Source organism: Colletotrichum fructicola, assembly GCF_000319635.2.
Source record: "Colletotrichum fructicola Nara gc5 chromosome Unknown KSG_Nara_v1_contig08, whole genome shotgun sequence".
Lineage (NCBI taxonomy): Eukaryota > Fungi > Ascomycota > Sordariomycetes > Glomerellales > Glomerellaceae > Colletotrichum > Colletotrichum fructicola.
Genome location: NW_027094058.1, coordinates 4,044,247 through 4,059,804, shown reverse-complemented (window position 1 = coordinate 4,059,804; position 15,558 = coordinate 4,044,247). Strand labels below are relative to the sequence as shown.

General features: G+C 51.4%; 7 protein-coding genes across 7 annotated transcripts; 3 read left to right on the top strand and 4 right to left on the bottom strand.

The window, feature by feature from the left end:
- Positions 1-117: 117 nt before the first annotated feature.
- CGGC5_v014213 (putative transcriptional regulatory protein) lies at positions 118-2,884 on the top strand (the record flags this gene model as incomplete). The annotated part of the gene is made up of 12 exons (XM_066153056.1): positions 118-182; positions 244-252; positions 315-385; positions 449-495; positions 551-1,032; positions 1,086-1,142; positions 1,198-1,291; positions 1,340-1,506; positions 1,573-1,689; positions 1,773-2,190; positions 2,241-2,408; positions 2,462-2,884. 12 exons carry the CDS (start codon positions 118-120, stop codon positions 2,882-2,884), a joined length of 2,118 nt encoding a protein of 705 aa, XP_066007785.1.
- A 52-nt stretch (positions 2,885-2,936) lies between these two features.
- fabG-8 (3-oxoacyl-[acyl-carrier-protein] reductase FabG) lies at positions 2,937-3,895 on the bottom strand (the record flags this gene model as incomplete). The annotated part of the gene is made up of 3 exons (XM_066153055.1): positions 2,937-3,450; positions 3,504-3,759; positions 3,823-3,895. The coding sequence occupies 3 exons, from the start codon at positions 3,893-3,895 to the stop codon at positions 2,937-2,939; spliced, it is 843 nt and encodes a 280-aa protein (XP_066007786.1).
- Positions 3,896-4,805: 910 nt separating this feature from the next.
- On the top strand, positions 4,806-6,545 carry CGGC5_v014211 (putative transporter; the record flags this gene model as incomplete). Its single annotated transcript, XM_032023552.1, has 4 exons — positions 4,806-4,973; positions 5,032-5,200; positions 5,265-5,418; positions 5,483-6,545. The coding sequence occupies 4 exons, from the start codon at positions 4,806-4,808 to the stop codon at positions 6,543-6,545; spliced, it is 1,554 nt and encodes a 517-aa protein (XP_031879754.1).
- A 405-nt stretch (positions 6,546-6,950) lies between these two features.
- On the bottom strand, positions 6,951-8,955 carry PLT2-1 (putative polyol transporter 2; the record flags this gene model as incomplete). Its single annotated transcript, XM_032023551.1, has 5 exons — positions 6,951-7,104; positions 7,158-7,383; positions 7,441-7,980; positions 8,036-8,802; positions 8,855-8,955. The coding sequence occupies 5 exons, from the start codon at positions 8,953-8,955 to the stop codon at positions 6,951-6,953; spliced, it is 1,788 nt and encodes a 595-aa protein (XP_031879755.1).
- Positions 8,956-10,132: 1,177 nt separating this feature from the next.
- On the top strand, positions 10,133-11,392 carry tal-1 (Transaldolase; the record flags this gene model as incomplete). Its single annotated transcript, XM_032023550.1, has 4 exons — positions 10,133-10,181; positions 10,235-10,419; positions 10,476-10,785; positions 10,836-11,392. 4 exons carry the CDS (start codon positions 10,133-10,135, stop codon positions 11,390-11,392), a joined length of 1,101 nt encoding a protein of 366 aa, XP_031879756.1.
- A 53-nt stretch (positions 11,393-11,445) lies between these two features.
- Positions 11,446-12,533, bottom strand: CGGC5_v014208 (uncharacterized protein; the record flags this gene model as incomplete). Its single annotated transcript, XM_066153054.1, has 2 exons — positions 11,446-12,294; positions 12,357-12,533. 2 exons carry the CDS (start codon positions 12,531-12,533, stop codon positions 11,446-11,448), a joined length of 1,026 nt encoding a protein of 341 aa, XP_066007657.1.
- A 786-nt stretch (positions 12,534-13,319) lies between these two features.
- CBP1 (Corticosteroid-binding protein) lies at positions 13,320-14,723 on the bottom strand (the record flags this gene model as incomplete). The annotated part of the gene is made up of 3 exons (XM_066153053.1): positions 13,320-14,542; positions 14,605-14,617; positions 14,697-14,723. 3 exons carry the CDS (start codon positions 14,721-14,723, stop codon positions 13,320-13,322), a joined length of 1,263 nt encoding a protein of 420 aa, XP_066007638.1.
- Between the last annotated feature and the right edge of the window lie 835 nt (positions 14,724-15,558).

Genomic DNA, 15,558 nt, shown 5'->3' with positions numbered 1-15,558 from the left:
GTCTCTCCTCATCTTCGATCGTTGATCTTGCCCCTTCACTGTCGCCGATGACAAACGCATCGTGAACCGATTGAAGTAAGAGACAGTTCTGCATCTTCTATGCAGTAGACAAGCATAATGGAGGATGAACATCAATCTACTCCAGTCTCAACCTCAACCACCAAAAAGAAATACGTCACTCGGTCAGTACCTGACCTTAGTCACACAGCTCTTCTTTCCGGCAAGATGTTAACAATGCTGCAGGGCTTGCGAGTTGGTTTCCCGTTTTCCCAGTCTGCTCCGCCTATCCTTCCTGTTTCTGACAGCCTTCAAAGTGCCTGCAAGAAAAGGAAGTCTAAATGCGATGGTCGCGAGCCTTGCGGCCGTTGCCTGAGTTCTGAAATAGGTGCAGCTCGAACACGAGTCTTCCACTCTGCTTCAAAGCTAATCACTGCGTTGTTCACACCAGACTGTACTTACGTCTCGTCATACAATCGTGTCCAGAGGTTGAATTCGGTAATAGGGGCCAAACGGAGAGGACTGACCCTACAAACACTGATAAGGCAAATAGCAACGGCGAGGCCGCGTCACAGCCGGTAAAGCAAGAACATCCTCCAGAACCGCTGCCAAGTCATCCAATGCCAGCAATTCTTCTCAAAGGACCGAAGAAGAAAACCAAGATCCGCACACTGAGAATAGCCAGTCGATTCCACCAACCCCTGCCCGGTTGGCCTCGGAAGGGGATGCCAGTGCTCATGGCTTTCTTCGCCGCGTCTCGGACCATCTTGCCAAAGTCGGCCAAGGTCTCCCCCGAAGTCTATTCAACAGAGAACAAGATCTCTTGGATTCGAACGATCCCTCAATCTTCTCCCTTCCGCCAAAGACCATCACTCAGGGGTACGTCGATTGTTTCTTCGATCATGCTTCCGTAACATATCGATATGTCTCTCGTCGTGAAGTCGTAGACACATTCGAAAAGGTATATGCCGACGATCAATCAGTCACAAAAGACCACGACCGGATGGCAGTGTTGCTTTCGGTCATGGCCACTGGGTAAAGTTTCTTCCTCAACACGTACGGCAGTATAGATGTTAATCGAAAGTAAGATGCTTATGTATATCATCCTGGAAGAACGAACCATTGCCGCCTTGGAGACAGAAGTCGTGCGTTAATTGACCTTGAGAATCACTAGAACAGCATTCGCTAACTTTTAGATAGATACAAGTTTCTACAGGCTGCTGAAACAAGGCTCGCAAAGACTCAAGGTCAATTTCCTCCTTCCATGAGACACATTCAAGCCGTCATGCTGAAGGTTCGTGCGTTTCCACACTTGTCACAGACTCGGCTGACCAGCTTCCAGTGTCAATTTGAAGTGGGATCTGGTCGCTTCAACAGCGCCTGGATGTCACTAGGCTGCGCTGTAAGACTAAGCCAAATGGTAGATATCCACCGGGAACAGAAACTGTGTGATCCCATCGAAGGTCACTTCAGGCGATGCCTTTTTTGGGCTATGTTTATGATTGATCGGTGAGTATTATTTCTCCCTCCCTGAAGACTCGAGAAGTAGCTGAGCATGGAATTCCCTCGCTATAGATACCTCGCTGCCATTCTCGGTAGACCGATGGCGATACATGATTTGGATGTTAACATGTCATATCCGCACGTTGTAAACCCCGCCGTCGAATGCTACCTTTCAACGACTGAGAAACGGTTAATCACAGGAGTTGTTGCTCATGCCAGGCCAGTGTACTCAAGCTAGTAAGCCATATGGCTTTTCTAACTCTTCCATGCAGACTGACCAAGATACTTGGGCTCGCCATTTCCAGACTTTACCTCGGAGCAGTCCACACGCCAGAGTCTCAAGAGCAAATTGTGACCGAGCTGGAACGAGAAATTGATGATTGGCTCCGAGATACCCCTGATTTCTTTCATCCCCGGCAAGAACAGGAAAAGGGCGGGGATCAAGAGTTCTACGAAGTTTCGTGGGTGTTGCGGAGGCAGCAACGAACCACGCAGGCTGCGTTTCTTTTCAACAAGATGATGATATACCGAGGCTACCTGCTCCGAGAATTTCTCGATCAGACGCCGAGTACGCCGTCCTCGAGCTCCTGCTCTGGTCGTATCAGAGCATGCGTTGACAATGCCCTTGCAATGGTGTCTCTTGCGACCAATGTGGGCGCAGATGAATGCAAGTACAATGCCGCTTTCTGGGTGAGTAGAAGCCTTCTTGTTCTTACCGAGTGATATTGACACAGACACAGACAACCTCCCACTTTCTCTTCTGCGCCACATCAATTCTTCTCGTCTATTGCATTCTTTACCCAGACTCTGATGACACGGATAAGGTTCATGCGGCGATTGAAGACGCTATGAAGGTGCACCGAGAGCTTGATTATGGCGCTCACATTAACGATCAAAAGCTACTTGAAGTACGTCTTGGATATTTCTATTTAAGGCTGGATTGATTGTCTGATGTTTGCAGGAATCCTGTTCGCGAGTCCACATTGTGAGGCATATGAACTCAACTTCACCAGTCGGCAATGCCGAGGTCGTCATGCAAAGTGGAAATTCCCCGTGGAGCCACTCAGACCAAGTTTCTATCTCGAACTTTTTGACGTCGCAGACATTATCAGAAAATCAAATTTTCCTCAACGACAACATGCAGCAAATGTCTGCGCCTACATCCCATTCTCAAACGAGGCCAACCGATATCTCCATGTTTGAAATGTCGGGAACCATAGAACCAAACCATTTACCGCTTGGACAGCCACACACAGGAGTCTTCGGAGAGCAACAAGGTTTCCAATTGACTTCTTTTGGATCTGTCAGTGATTTTGATATGATTTTGGACATAGGCTTCGACAATACTCCAAATACTACGAGAAGGAGACCGGGTCTGGGTTAGCCTCGAAAAGGCAACTGTAGAGTGTTCTTATTTGCGTCTTATCGCTTAATGTTCAACCGGTAGACGAAGTGATACCGCCGTCAACCACAATCTTCTGACCCGTGATGTATCTGGATTGTGATGAGGCCAAGAACAGAGCCGTCATGGCGACATCGAATGAGTCACCCATCCTGCCCATAGGTACAGCTTTGTTTCTCTTCGCTTTGAAGCCCTCAACATCGCCACCAGCATACTTGTCGGCTAGCATACCAACCAGAGGTGTGTTCATGAGACCGGGCACGACCACGTTCATCCTGATATTCTTGGATGCGTAAATGACCGCCGTGGCCTTAGTAAATTGAATGACGGCGGCTTTGGTGGCGGCATATGCAACTTGGGGCTTGCCGATATACCGCAGACCGGCAATCGACGCCACATTTACCACAGCTCCTGAGCCTTGTTTCTCCATCAGGGGAAGAATATGGTGACAACAGAGGTAGACAGACTTCAGGTTGACATTGGTCTGAGCATCCCAGACCTTCTCTGTCATCTCAGCGGGGCCACCCGGCTCTGATCGGCCAACATTGCTAAAAGTTTGTTAGCACACATCCTTTTCATGGTAAGGGCTCAGTTCTCATACTTAATCAGGATGTCGATACGGCCGTGCTTGGCTAAGCATGCGTCCACAGCCGACTTGACACTCTCGTCATTTGTGACATCAGCGGCCACAACGGTCACGTCTCCGCCCTCAGCAACAATACGCTTTTGCGTGTGTTGGGCAGGCTCCAGGTAAAGATCACAGCCGAAGATCTTGGCTCCTTGCTTGGCTAGGAGGCGTGATGTGGCGGCTCCATTCCCCCACATTTCCTGATCGCCTGACTGACCAATACCGGTAACTTTTCAAGTTTTCATACCAGGTCAGTGTGGTCTCTGGCTTTTTCATAAGAATATAAACTTACGGAAGACAATTTTGTCCCTAAGATCCGGGTAGGAGGCGATGACGATATCGTCGTGGGTGCCGTTTTGAGCCATGATGACAGCGATAAGAGGTCACAATGCAATATGGAAATCTGGATTGGATGTTGAAAGATTTCGATCACTAGAACAGTCTTTATACGTAGGCGGCAGTAATCTGTCGCATATATGCTCTTCCGGCGATGATGAGCGAGGGGGCCCCCAAGTATCCCGACCTCGGAACAGGTTCGTCAGAAAGCATCCGCCAAAGCACTTATCTCATGGCTTGTCAGTGAGGTAGAAGACTTTTCTTCGGAATTTTCTAGCTAAAAAATAGCATTGTCACAGTTTAGGCTCAGTTAATTCCGTCGATTCATCCAGGCAGAGGTCAGTTCGGTGGACAGCCGTCTCTCTCGGCAACAGTCTGGGATGTCTTGTTCACCCCAATCGGCTGATGAATATGTTACACATAGTTGAGCTGTCCCGTTTATTCCCTTGAATCCGATCCGCGATGAAGTCACCTTTTCAATAAAGATTCCGCTCACAACATGATTTCCGACATCTCCGATATGAGTCGTCGGAAAAGATAGCCACCTTAGATTTACACCCGAGACTTTTTCCGACAGCGTCCCAATCCCGACCTGTCATCGGAGTATGCGCAACCATCCGAAAGACATTGGCTACGATGCCAGCAATCATCAGAAATGCTGCTCCCTGGTCACTAGCTCTCGGATCAACCCCACGGGGTGCTCGACGCCCCGGTTTGCTAGTCCACCGCCTTACCGGGATTGCTCTGGGGTAATTAATGACAAGGACTCAATGAGACTGGATGAGAACTACAAAAATGCCGCCGTCCCATTTCCTGCATCTCCATCATCGCACTATGTGTTGAAGCGAACTTACGCCGTTTTGAGCCGTTCTAACACTCCAAGACACATTCACGTTTTGACATTGTCGAGGGCTGATTTCACACAACTTTGTCTTCGAGATGTCGGAACGACGACCCGAGGCTGTCGAGCCCATCTCTGATGCCGCTTCCATCGTTGACAAAGGGAGCGATTTCGTCCACCAGGAGGTAGTTGGCGAACTCACTCCAGAAGATCAAGCATTCCTTGACAACTTTCCCGAAGACCGGAAGAAGAGAGTGATGCGAAAGGTCAGTTCCTCTTCTCTTTAAGTGCTTTGAGGATTAATAATTGACCCCTTGTTGATAGCTTGACTGGCGTCTGGTTCCACTGCTCGGGTTGCTCTATCTAATTTCGTTCCTTGACCGAGCCAACATCGGCAACGCCAAGATCGAAGGCCTGCCCGAGGACTTGAATCTCACAGGACAGCAGTACAATATCGCCCTTTGTGTTTTCTTCATAACATACATCTTGTTCGGTATGGCCACTAGTCAGCCCTCGTCACAGCTTATTTACCGCTGACACTTCATTTACTTCAAAAGAGGTACCTAGTAATATGCTCCTCCTGAAGTTCAAGCGCCCCTCAACCTACATGGGCATTTTGGTCACAGGATGGGGCACTATCATCACCCTGACCGGCCTCGTACAGGACTTTGAAGGTCTAGTCGCAGTCAGAGTCCTTCTTGGTGTGTTTGAGTAAGATAAAGCTACGATTTCGGTCGATCTTGAATAGCACATACTGACAATGGACAATCAACAGATCCGGCTTTTTTCCCGGAGCGGTCTACACTATATCGAGATGGTACCTCCCACACGAGACCCAAACGCGAATCGCAATATTCTATAGTGCCAGCGCTCTAGCCGGCGCTTTCTCCGGCCTTCTTGCATTTGTCATCGTGCGGATGGATGGACTCGCTGGCATCGCGGGCTGGCGGTGGATTTTCATCATAGAAGGGATCGCTTCCGTCGTCGCTGGCGTTGCGACCTTCTTCTTACTTATCGACACACCTGCCCTCTCAACAAGGTGGCTGGACGCTGACGAGAGAAAGTACCTTGAACTGCGTCAGTATGCAGTTCAGGGCAATAGCATACGTGTGAGAGAGGCTGAGAAGACACGCAAATGGGAAATCCTCCGCTCCGTTCTGCTCGACTGGCAACTTTACCTTCAGGCCCTGGTTTACTGGTCCAACACGGTACCGAATTTTGGGATGAAATTTACAATGCCCCAGATTATCAAGAACATGGGGTACACCAGTAGCAACGCCCAACTCCTAACCATTCCTCCGTACATCGTTGGAGCCATCTCCGCCTACGTTTCCTCGTCGCTTTCCGACAGGTTCAAGTGGAGGATGCCTTTCATTGTCTTTGCCCAAGTCTTGGTTCTGATATCGTTTGCCATATTGTTCTCTAAAGCGGAAAACATCCAAGAGAACATCCCGGCTTGCTACTTTGCGATCTTCCTGGCCAGTATTGGCTTCTACCCAATCAACCCTGGCGGCAATGCTTGGACCGTCAACAATCTAGCAGGACCTACGAAACGCGCTCAGGGAATTGCCTATATGATCTGTCTAGGGAGTATCGGTGGGATTGTGGGCAGTTTCATCTATCGCGAGGACGAGAGCCCGAAATACCCAACGGGGTTTGGTTCGTCATTTGCATTCGCTGGACTCGGTGTCGTCGCTTGCTTTGTGTTGGAGTTCCTATTCTGGAACATCAACCGCAAAAGAGACAAGTTTACTGAGGAGGAAGTCAGGGCCAAGTATTCGGATGATGAGCTCCAAATGATGGGAGATAGGTCGCCTCTTTTTAGGTACACCTTGTGAGGAAAGCACTTTTGGACATCATTTCGACCAGGGCCCACTAGCCCCAGCAACGAAATATCCTGGCCGTCTTGCTATCCGGCCCGGCAATTCCAGCTCGCCAGACGTACGACTACCTCCACGGAGTGATCATGTACCCCTACCAGTCAGTTTCTTTGAGGAGGAATATAGATTCAGATTCCAGAAATATTCCACTATACTTCTTGTTATTGTCGTTACTGCTATGGTCGTTGATGTCGTCTTCAACGGCCTCTGCTATAATCACTGACCGTCCAGATGGCCGGAGATACACGTGTGCAATGGAAAATCCCTTGTAAGGTGCAGACTCGACATGGGACATCCTGCGAGACGAAACTCAATTCAAAAATACGTAGTGTCCTCTCGAGGCTCTTCACGATGACAGCCTCGCTACTCTAAATGGTACAATGGCTCGAGCTTAGCATCCTTCTGAAAGAACAGATATCTCTTCACCACCCAAGGAAGCCATGTGCGGACCTGATATGCTGCATGGCGACGGGTAGGAACCCCAAATATGTAGTCAAGCTCTTCCAAGGTGCGTTGTCTGTTGATAGATATCAGCATATAGTTTGCGAAGAAAGATGGACGGTCACTTACTTGGTTTCTGGGATGATGAAGAAGATGACGAAGAACGCAAGCAGATTTAGACCAGCATAGAAGCAAAATGCACCGGTTGGTCCGATCTTGTGAAGAAGTTCGGGAAACGACAGCGTGAGAGCACTTCCGACGGCGTTATTCACACAGATGGTGAAAGCCGAGCCAATTTCGCGATGAGACAGCGGGAAAGCCTCGGAGAAGTAAATTGATGGTAGTGGGCCAATTCCTGGTAATGGTAAGCAAATCATGATATGGATCCGAGTCAGAAATATCGGGCACTTACCAGGTCCGTACATCGCCGTGAAAAGGTAAATGAAGAAGGCGATCAGTGGCACCCTCGCACTTGACCCTGTGTTCAGCAAGAAGCTCAGCCCAGCTGCTAGGAGGCAAAAGGCCATTGACGGGAACGTGGCCAGCAAGAGGTTCCTTCTCCCAAAAGTGTCCATCATGTATACAGCCGGGAATGCAAAGACGAACATGATGAGACCAAAGCCCATGGAAGCCAGAAGGCAGTCTTTATCTGAGTAGCCTGCTTGCTGAAAGATCGTAGAGCTGTAGAACGCCATGATGTTGATGCCTGAGAACTGCTGAGAGATGACGATCCAAGATGAGGCGACAGTTGCTCGACGCAAGCGGGGCACAGTCAGGAGTTCCTTCATACGGCGGAGGAGTGTCTGTCCGCCAAAGGCATTGTTCTCCTCGATGACTTGCCGATGTGCGTAGTACAGGTCACGGGCAGCCATCATCTCAGTATTTCGGATTCGGCAAAATGACTTGAATGACTCCTGGTATCGACCCTTTTTCATGAGCCAGCGTGGAGATTCTGGGTGACTGTTAGTCCATAGACTCTTGGAATTTGATGACAGTCGGTCACTTACCTGGACACATCCAGACGAAGATAAGAACAGGAATGGCGGGAGCAAAAGCAGCAGCTAGCTGGAACCGCCATGCAAGATCTCCAATGCGGTACCAGATCAGGTTGGAGCAGAAGCCAACAAAGATACCAAAGGCAACCCACAACTGGAAGCTCGTAACGATGCCTCCACGAATTGCAGCAGGGGCAACTTCGGCTGAGTAAATCGGGATGGTTGAGATCTTGATGCCCATGCCAAGGCCCATGAAGAGCCGACAAATCATCAAACCCCACCAGTTCTGCGTAAAGGCCTGAGCGAGTACTGGGAACACGCAGAAGAGGCCAGTGAGGAAGATGGTTCCCCGTCGACCAAGGTAGTTGTTGATTGGGTCTGCTGCCCAAGCACTCAGCAGACCAAACAAGGTCGGACCGGCGTTGATGACTCCAACAAGCGCTTGGTTGTTCTCGATGCCGAACTCCTGAGGGAATGAGAGGTTGGCGCCATTGGCACCTGTGTTGTCCCATCCCTGGATTGCGGAGCCGAGAGAGCACAGAGCGATGCTGTAGTAAAGGTCCTTGGGAAGATGCCACTTATGCGTGACCTCGCGGTGAAGGACATGCTTATCGTCTTCGGTGAGGTCGTCGATACTCTCATAATTCTCAGGGTTTTGCGCAGCGAGCGCCCCGCGGTAGAAGACGTTCTCTTTCTCTTCGAAGCCAAACTCACGACAAAAGCCAGTGACTTGAACTCGGAGATCTGAACTAGAGATGCCGATCAGAGGATTGCGGATCCTATGGCTGGAGGTTAGCTTCATGTCAGCGTCTCAAATGGTCGACCTCTCACTTTGCGTTGATATTCCGTGAATAGTCGGCACCACTGTGCTCGACATGGCTCACATCGAGCTTGGACTTCACATCGCCCTCGACGTCAGAAACACGAGACATGATGATACTCTTGGTGTTGAACAAAGCGCAGAGGAATCATTGAAGAGAGCTGTCAATAATGCTAAGTTTTCTACGTCGTGAAGTTAAAAGTCCACGGAGGCTCTTATATAACCCACTCCAACTCTTCCGAAAGCATCCTTGCCCACTTGTCGTCCCCTCCCCCATGGGGTAAACTGGATCCAGCTCGCTCCCGAGTGTTCGTCACCAACGTCAGACCAACAAGCATCAATCGGCTGTTGAACGGGTGTTGCGAATCCTTCGGCCCCTTACCCCGTGACCAAAATCTGCTGTCGCAAATGGCCTGCGCAGGGCCGAACGACAGCGATGTTTGTTCGAAACCTGGGGATCCTGCGGGGTTGCCCTGTGTGTGTCCATGAACTGGACGGGTTGGAGGTCTTGGAGACGAGACTAGGACGCACTAGTAGACTGCCCTGCACAGGCGCTAGCTTCTTGTCCTGTGCAGGGCATCATGGATGAGTGCCGGTTGCAAACTTTGTCGTCTGACTTCTTGGACCTGCCCAGTAGCTCTGAGCCGGCAATCGTTCACCGAGGTGGGGTAAGATGTCACGGCCAGCATCATAGCTCCCTGAGCTGTTTTCCGGGTTTGTCACTTGCATCTGCCCAACACTACCTACACAACTGCCCCTAAATGCATTCATGAAATTCTGCGAGGCTGTTGGGATCTACCTCAAGAGGAAAGCCGTCACGCAAGCTGTCACACCACTGGTCAGTGTTTAGGGGCAGGAAATAACATGGTGGTATTCCGGGACATTTACCCCAGAGTATCCTCTTTGACCCCCACCGGCCTCCAATGTGTGATCAGACGATGACCGGGGTGCACCCTAGAAGGTGCGGGGTCCCAAATGCCCTGCGTGTGTGCTCCCGCTGCCCTGTGTGTGGCATCCTGAGGGGGCTCTGGGGATGTCTCATCATTGGCCAAGTGATTCTCGGAATGGACTCGTTGAGACGCCCGATGACGAAGAAAACAGACACACGCAGGGCGTCGTGTGTTCGTCCTGTACAGGTCCAAAAATCAGACGGGCCGGTGGGGTGAGGCATGATATTAAAGGAGCTATCTTGTACGTATTCTAGCAATGCAGATGGACAAGCTCGAACAATTCGATACCGAAACAATACCTCCACTTACAACGAAATCTCAATTGCGAAATTTTACACGATGGGAAGCAAAGGCGCCATGACCTGGCTCGACAAGCTCGAGGAGCAGCGTGCGTCACACAGCAATGTCCTCATGCCAACACTCACGTGCTAACGTGAATAGTCAACGTTGACGTCGATTGGATGGACCCTGAGTACATCAAGAGCATGCCCATCGTCCCTCACGACCAGACCAGCAACCAATTGTGGGTGGACATCCAGCTCGGTGATGCTTCGAACAGGGACATGTTCCTCGAGACTGCGAAAGAGCTGAAGAATGAGGGTTGGCTTGCCATCTATACGCGCATGGTATGTCGACCACAATGCAATCAGTTGCAGACTACAGGGCTGATGTAGAACCACAGGCCGTCCTCATGTGCAAGAAAAACATCAACTCCATTCGCAGCCGTGTCTTGCTGCAGACCCTTCCCTCAAACGCGTTTAAGACACAGGAGACCCTTGACCACGCCCGCCTCTACGACCGAGAGTTCGCCCGCGCAGGCATCGGACGCGATAGATATTGTATCAAGATCCCCTCCACCGGCCCTGCCCTCAACGCTGCCAAGATCCTGTCTTCTGAGGGAATCCCGACGCTGGGCACAGCCCTCTTCAGTCTCCCCCAGGCCATCGCCTGCAGCCAGGCCGGCATGCTGTACATCAGCCCGTACTATAATGGTAAGTTTGCGCATGAGATGCACGTGGAGTGGCGCTGACTTGAGAACCAGAGGTGAGAGCTCATGACGAGCCAGACACTCTCTGGCCCAACGTCGAGGATCCAGCGACGCAGCACCCCATGTCCGCCCGCATTGTCCAGATCATCGAGACATACAAGCGTCTGTACAAGGAAACCGGCAAGGAACAGCCTTTGGTAAAGAACGCCAGCTTCATCTCCGCGAAGGAAGCCATGGCAGCAGGCGAAATGGGCTGCCATTCCGCCACCATCTCACACACCGTTCTCGACCAGCTGGCCAAGCTTGAGTACGATGGTACCAAGCAGCCCGGCGAGGGTACGCCCAAGCCGGTGCACGTGTACAAGAACGCCGGGCCTTGCCCTGAGCGTCTCAAGAAGCTTGCCAATGTCGACCCCTTGGCGGCTGCTGAATTGGACGGCAAGCTCGCAAGCACCGACATTGACTACCTGGCCAATGGAGGTGCTGAACTGACGAAGGCTATTGAAGCTGACCCCATCTCCACGACCCGCCTTGCAGACGCCCTGAAGCTCTTCATTGGTGGCGAGGAGAGAAGCAAGGCCAAAGTTGAGGAGGTCCTGAAGCAGATCTAAACTGCGATAGCGTCACGCACAGTAGCATGAGCATATGATAGACCCTGAATAGATCATCCTGGCCAAGAAGCCCATTGTTGTTGCTGCTGCTGTTGCTGCTGCTGTTTCTGCTGAAAATGCAGGTCTTGATTCGCGACCGATGGCCCGAGAAAGGCAGGCGAAATAGGTACCTGTGAAGGATCCATACCGTCGAACGTGGGCGTCCCAGTCGATGAGAAGTCCATGAGCATACCATTTTGATACATTCCTTGCCGATCATGATCTATTCCTCTGAGAAGCTGGTAATCATTGATGTTCGTATTTGAAACAGGCATGGATTCTGACGGGGCGTTGGATGACATTGCTGTGCCCTGGTCCGGCATGGCTAAGCTTTCCATAACTGTTCCTGAAAAGATACGAACCGACGGTGACTCGGTTTCTTCTGGCCAGGATGTATCAAGCAATAGATTGTTCAATTCTGATACCGCGCGAGCATCTTGTGTGGGCTCCGAAGGTAGAACTCGAGGGACCTGAGCGGCTTCGTCTGTCTGGTTGTTTGTCGATGACCCAGCTTGCGAGTGTTCGTCGGTAGGCCCGCCAGACTGCTCAGAGCTCTTCCTGGTCGGTCGGCCCAATTGCAAGGCGACGCGCCGTCGCAACTCTCTCTCTGTCTCGGCAAATGCGTCCATATTGACGTTGAGTGGCCTTGGCTGCCGCATCAGGGCGCCATTGTTTCTCCTCCAATTATTCACCTCGTCAAGGAGCTCCTCACGCTCTTGTAATAGAGACTTAATACACTGGAGCGCATCGTTGCATCTACTCTCTAAAAGCTTATGCCGAGCAATGCTTTCGTCGATGACCACATGCTTCGAGAGGCGCTGGGGATCGGTGTCTGCTAGAGCTGGTAGATTGGCAGCGAGCTCCTGTCATCGATTGGCATTAGCAATTCTGGTCTGGATGGATATTATCCGTCAGAACAACATACAATCAATCGCTCTTTGAAGGCTTCGCGACGGCCCTTCTCGAAGATCCGATGCGCAGCTCGGTCGTCGGCGGTAAAGTTTCGAACGCGTTTCTTGGGCGCCTTTTTGCTCGGAATCGTCTCCGGCGGCGCGGTCGCAGTCGGACCAGGCGTAACTGTGTCTTGCGCGGTCGTGTTCATGGGGGTCAATCACCGTCCGCGGCGGTTCTTGATGAAGCGGTCTTCCATTCAGCAGAGTCGGGGATGTTTGTGGTGCGAAGGACGCAGGTTAGAGCTCGGGAGGAAGCTCTGATGTATCTGTTGGATCGGGTCGAAACACACAACGAGAGGGGTCCTCGTGGTTTGTTGTTCAGGTGAGGAGTAAGGCCGTCGTCCGATCGATGACCGAGGAAATGAAAGCGTCCCTGTGCCGCAGCATTGCCTGCAGCTCTTCTCAGGGATCATGGCAGTGACGAGCCCCTTGTAAGACGAGCTGCTGAGACCCCGCACGCATCGAAGCTGAGCTCCTCCAATGCCTAATTGAGTATGCCGCCGGCCGAAGCTTGGCGCCTAGCTTCACCGACCTTGTCCGTGTCTGGGGCTCAATCCACATTCCACAACCCGCGAGGGCTTGATGAACAAAGAAACAGTCATTCATCGAGCGTGAACCCGTTTTTCCTGCCCATCGGACGCCGACCGAGCACGAAACCGGGCCTCGGAGGACCCTTCGGCGTCGGCACGGCCCCGCTCGGCTCAAACACCGCGCGGATCGTCATTGGGCGGTCCGGCTGAACTTGGAACGCGCAATACATGTATCGTTGAAGTCAGATGGCAGGCTATTCAAATCCATTGGGTTTTCTATTGACTTCTCGGGTATTCTCAGTCTGATATACGGGGCACCAGCTGAAACAGCCCTATTCAACTTTCATCACCCGCTTGGCTGCAACAGTACGAGATTGCGAGCCACGGGCAGCAACTATTCGTGGCTTACTCGCGGCCAAGAATTCTCGATATGTTGTCCGCGGCAACTTCGCCCGTCTCATATGCTCCATGAACACAGCCCGTTCCGGTACGGGAACAGTGCTCACCGGCAAACTGTAGCCGCAAGTCCTTCTCAGCCTCCAATGCATCCCATAAAATTCGCGGGTCGTCTCCAACCTTCGCAGTGGAGTATGTGCCGTTGCCGGCAAATTCGTCCTTCGTCCAGGAAGTGACCTTTGCATCCACCATCTTCGGAAGCGATTTGTAGGGCTCGCTTCTGAATAGCTCCAGCAAGGGCTCAAAGTAGGCAAATAGCTCATCCGGATTGCCGCCCATGGATTCAATTTCGTAAACAACGGGAGGAGATAGCAGGATGCAAAGTTTCTTTGCACCGGTCATGACCCACAGGTTGGTGGCCGTGAAAGAGTAGGAAAGAACCGGGTATTTGTTCTTCTCGCTGTCCTCGTCCAAAGTAGCCGGTGTTGGGAAATACACCAAGTTGTCGTTTTGTTTGGACCAGAAGACGTCTGTGAACTCGAAGAACACCTTGCCGAGTGTGCCGTAGCTGGTCCTGGACATGCCCATGGCGATACTCTTCGGAATGGAAGGCTCAAACATGATCTTGTTCTGGTGCAAGACACCAAGTGGGACGGTCACAACAATAGCGTCGCCGTCGAAAACGACGGGTTTCCCATCAGGACCATGGGCATGAACTGAAACTGGTGAAGCGCCCCGCGACCGACTCCACTCGATATTCTGGACGACATGGCGCAGCTTCAGAACGCCCGGCAGATCACGGACTGGCTGAGCAACGTGGTGCACCACGCGATCGTAGCCACCCTTGACGTACAAGTCACGTTGAGGAGGCAACATGTCATTCAAGAATCGGGATGAGATCTCACCAAGAGCCAGACCGAGGGTTGACTCGACAATGCGCAGCGCTTCCGGCGCCCAGATCCGCTCGTCATCGGTGATAAGCTCATGCTGTCCGACGAACTTGCGAATGTGTTCCTCGGCCGAATAGTCCGGTCCGTCGGGGTTCTTCTGGATCCAATAGTGGAGATAGTCCAGAAACTCGTCGGCGACGTTCTTAGCCTTGAAGTTGGGCCCGGCAGGTCCGAACTCGGTGAAGTAGAGCGGGTTGCCGTCGTCGTAGTAGTAGTCGATCTTGAGCTTGGAGATGAGCTTGACAAGGGGGTTGTAAGAGGTGCCGTGCATCCAGGCGGCTCCTGTGCGGTGTTAGTTTGTCAACTCGAGAAAGAAGGTACGCCGAGGCGGGCTGGATCTTCACCCCATACAAGTCCCTACACAAGCGGGGAACACCCGTCCTATCAAGATCAATGTACAGCAAGTTACCTTCCATCCATACTCTCTACAACCCACCCATATCAATGTTGTCGGCATCTTCATGATCGGTTAGAATGCGTCCACCAAAACGATCTCGGGCTTCTAGTACGACGACATCGAACCCTTTGGCAAGAAGATTTGAGGCTGCACAAAGTCCAGAAATACCGGCGCCTACGACAACTACCTTCTTTCTGGCATTGCAACTGTGAGTGACACTGACGTTGTCCATTTTGAAGGTTGTTTTTGAGTGGCAATTTTGTCGATTTGATGTTGAGTTTGGACGACGAAAATTTCAGAAAGCCTTGAAATTCAAACACCTAATATACTTTATCAAGAACCCTTCCATGTCTGAAGTCGGGTTGCGCAACGACGCAATAGAAACACTTGATCAAGTTTGCTTCTGAGCGGGCCCGCTATTCTCGGGGCCGAGATTCGTCACGAATGACTCACATGGGTCCGCAGTGGTCGATTTACTTGCCTGTTACGGCACCTCTTTGCCGGTTACTCACCAAAATAGTTTCGCCCAATGCTTCACGGGGCAAACTATGTGTCATGGACCACAGAAGATGTATTTCATGACCACGTTTGTTCGTTGGTAGACCAATTGGCAAAGCGCAATCCCACTTGGTGTATTACGAAAGGCGTAAGTGGCGTAAGAGGCGCGAAGAGCGTGAACGAGAGGAACTCAATGGGAAATTCAAGACAACGCGATGAATGTATCGAAGTGACATCCTGCGCACAGATCGAACCTTCAGAAAGCCATTGGATAAAATTATCTTAAACCCACACACTTCAATCGAGTATCAAGCCATGGCTGTCGGGCTTGTCTATCGAACGGTCCAAACAATTGTTCGCTCGTTTGTAGCCAGCAGTTGAACAGCATATGAGGCCGTCCGTT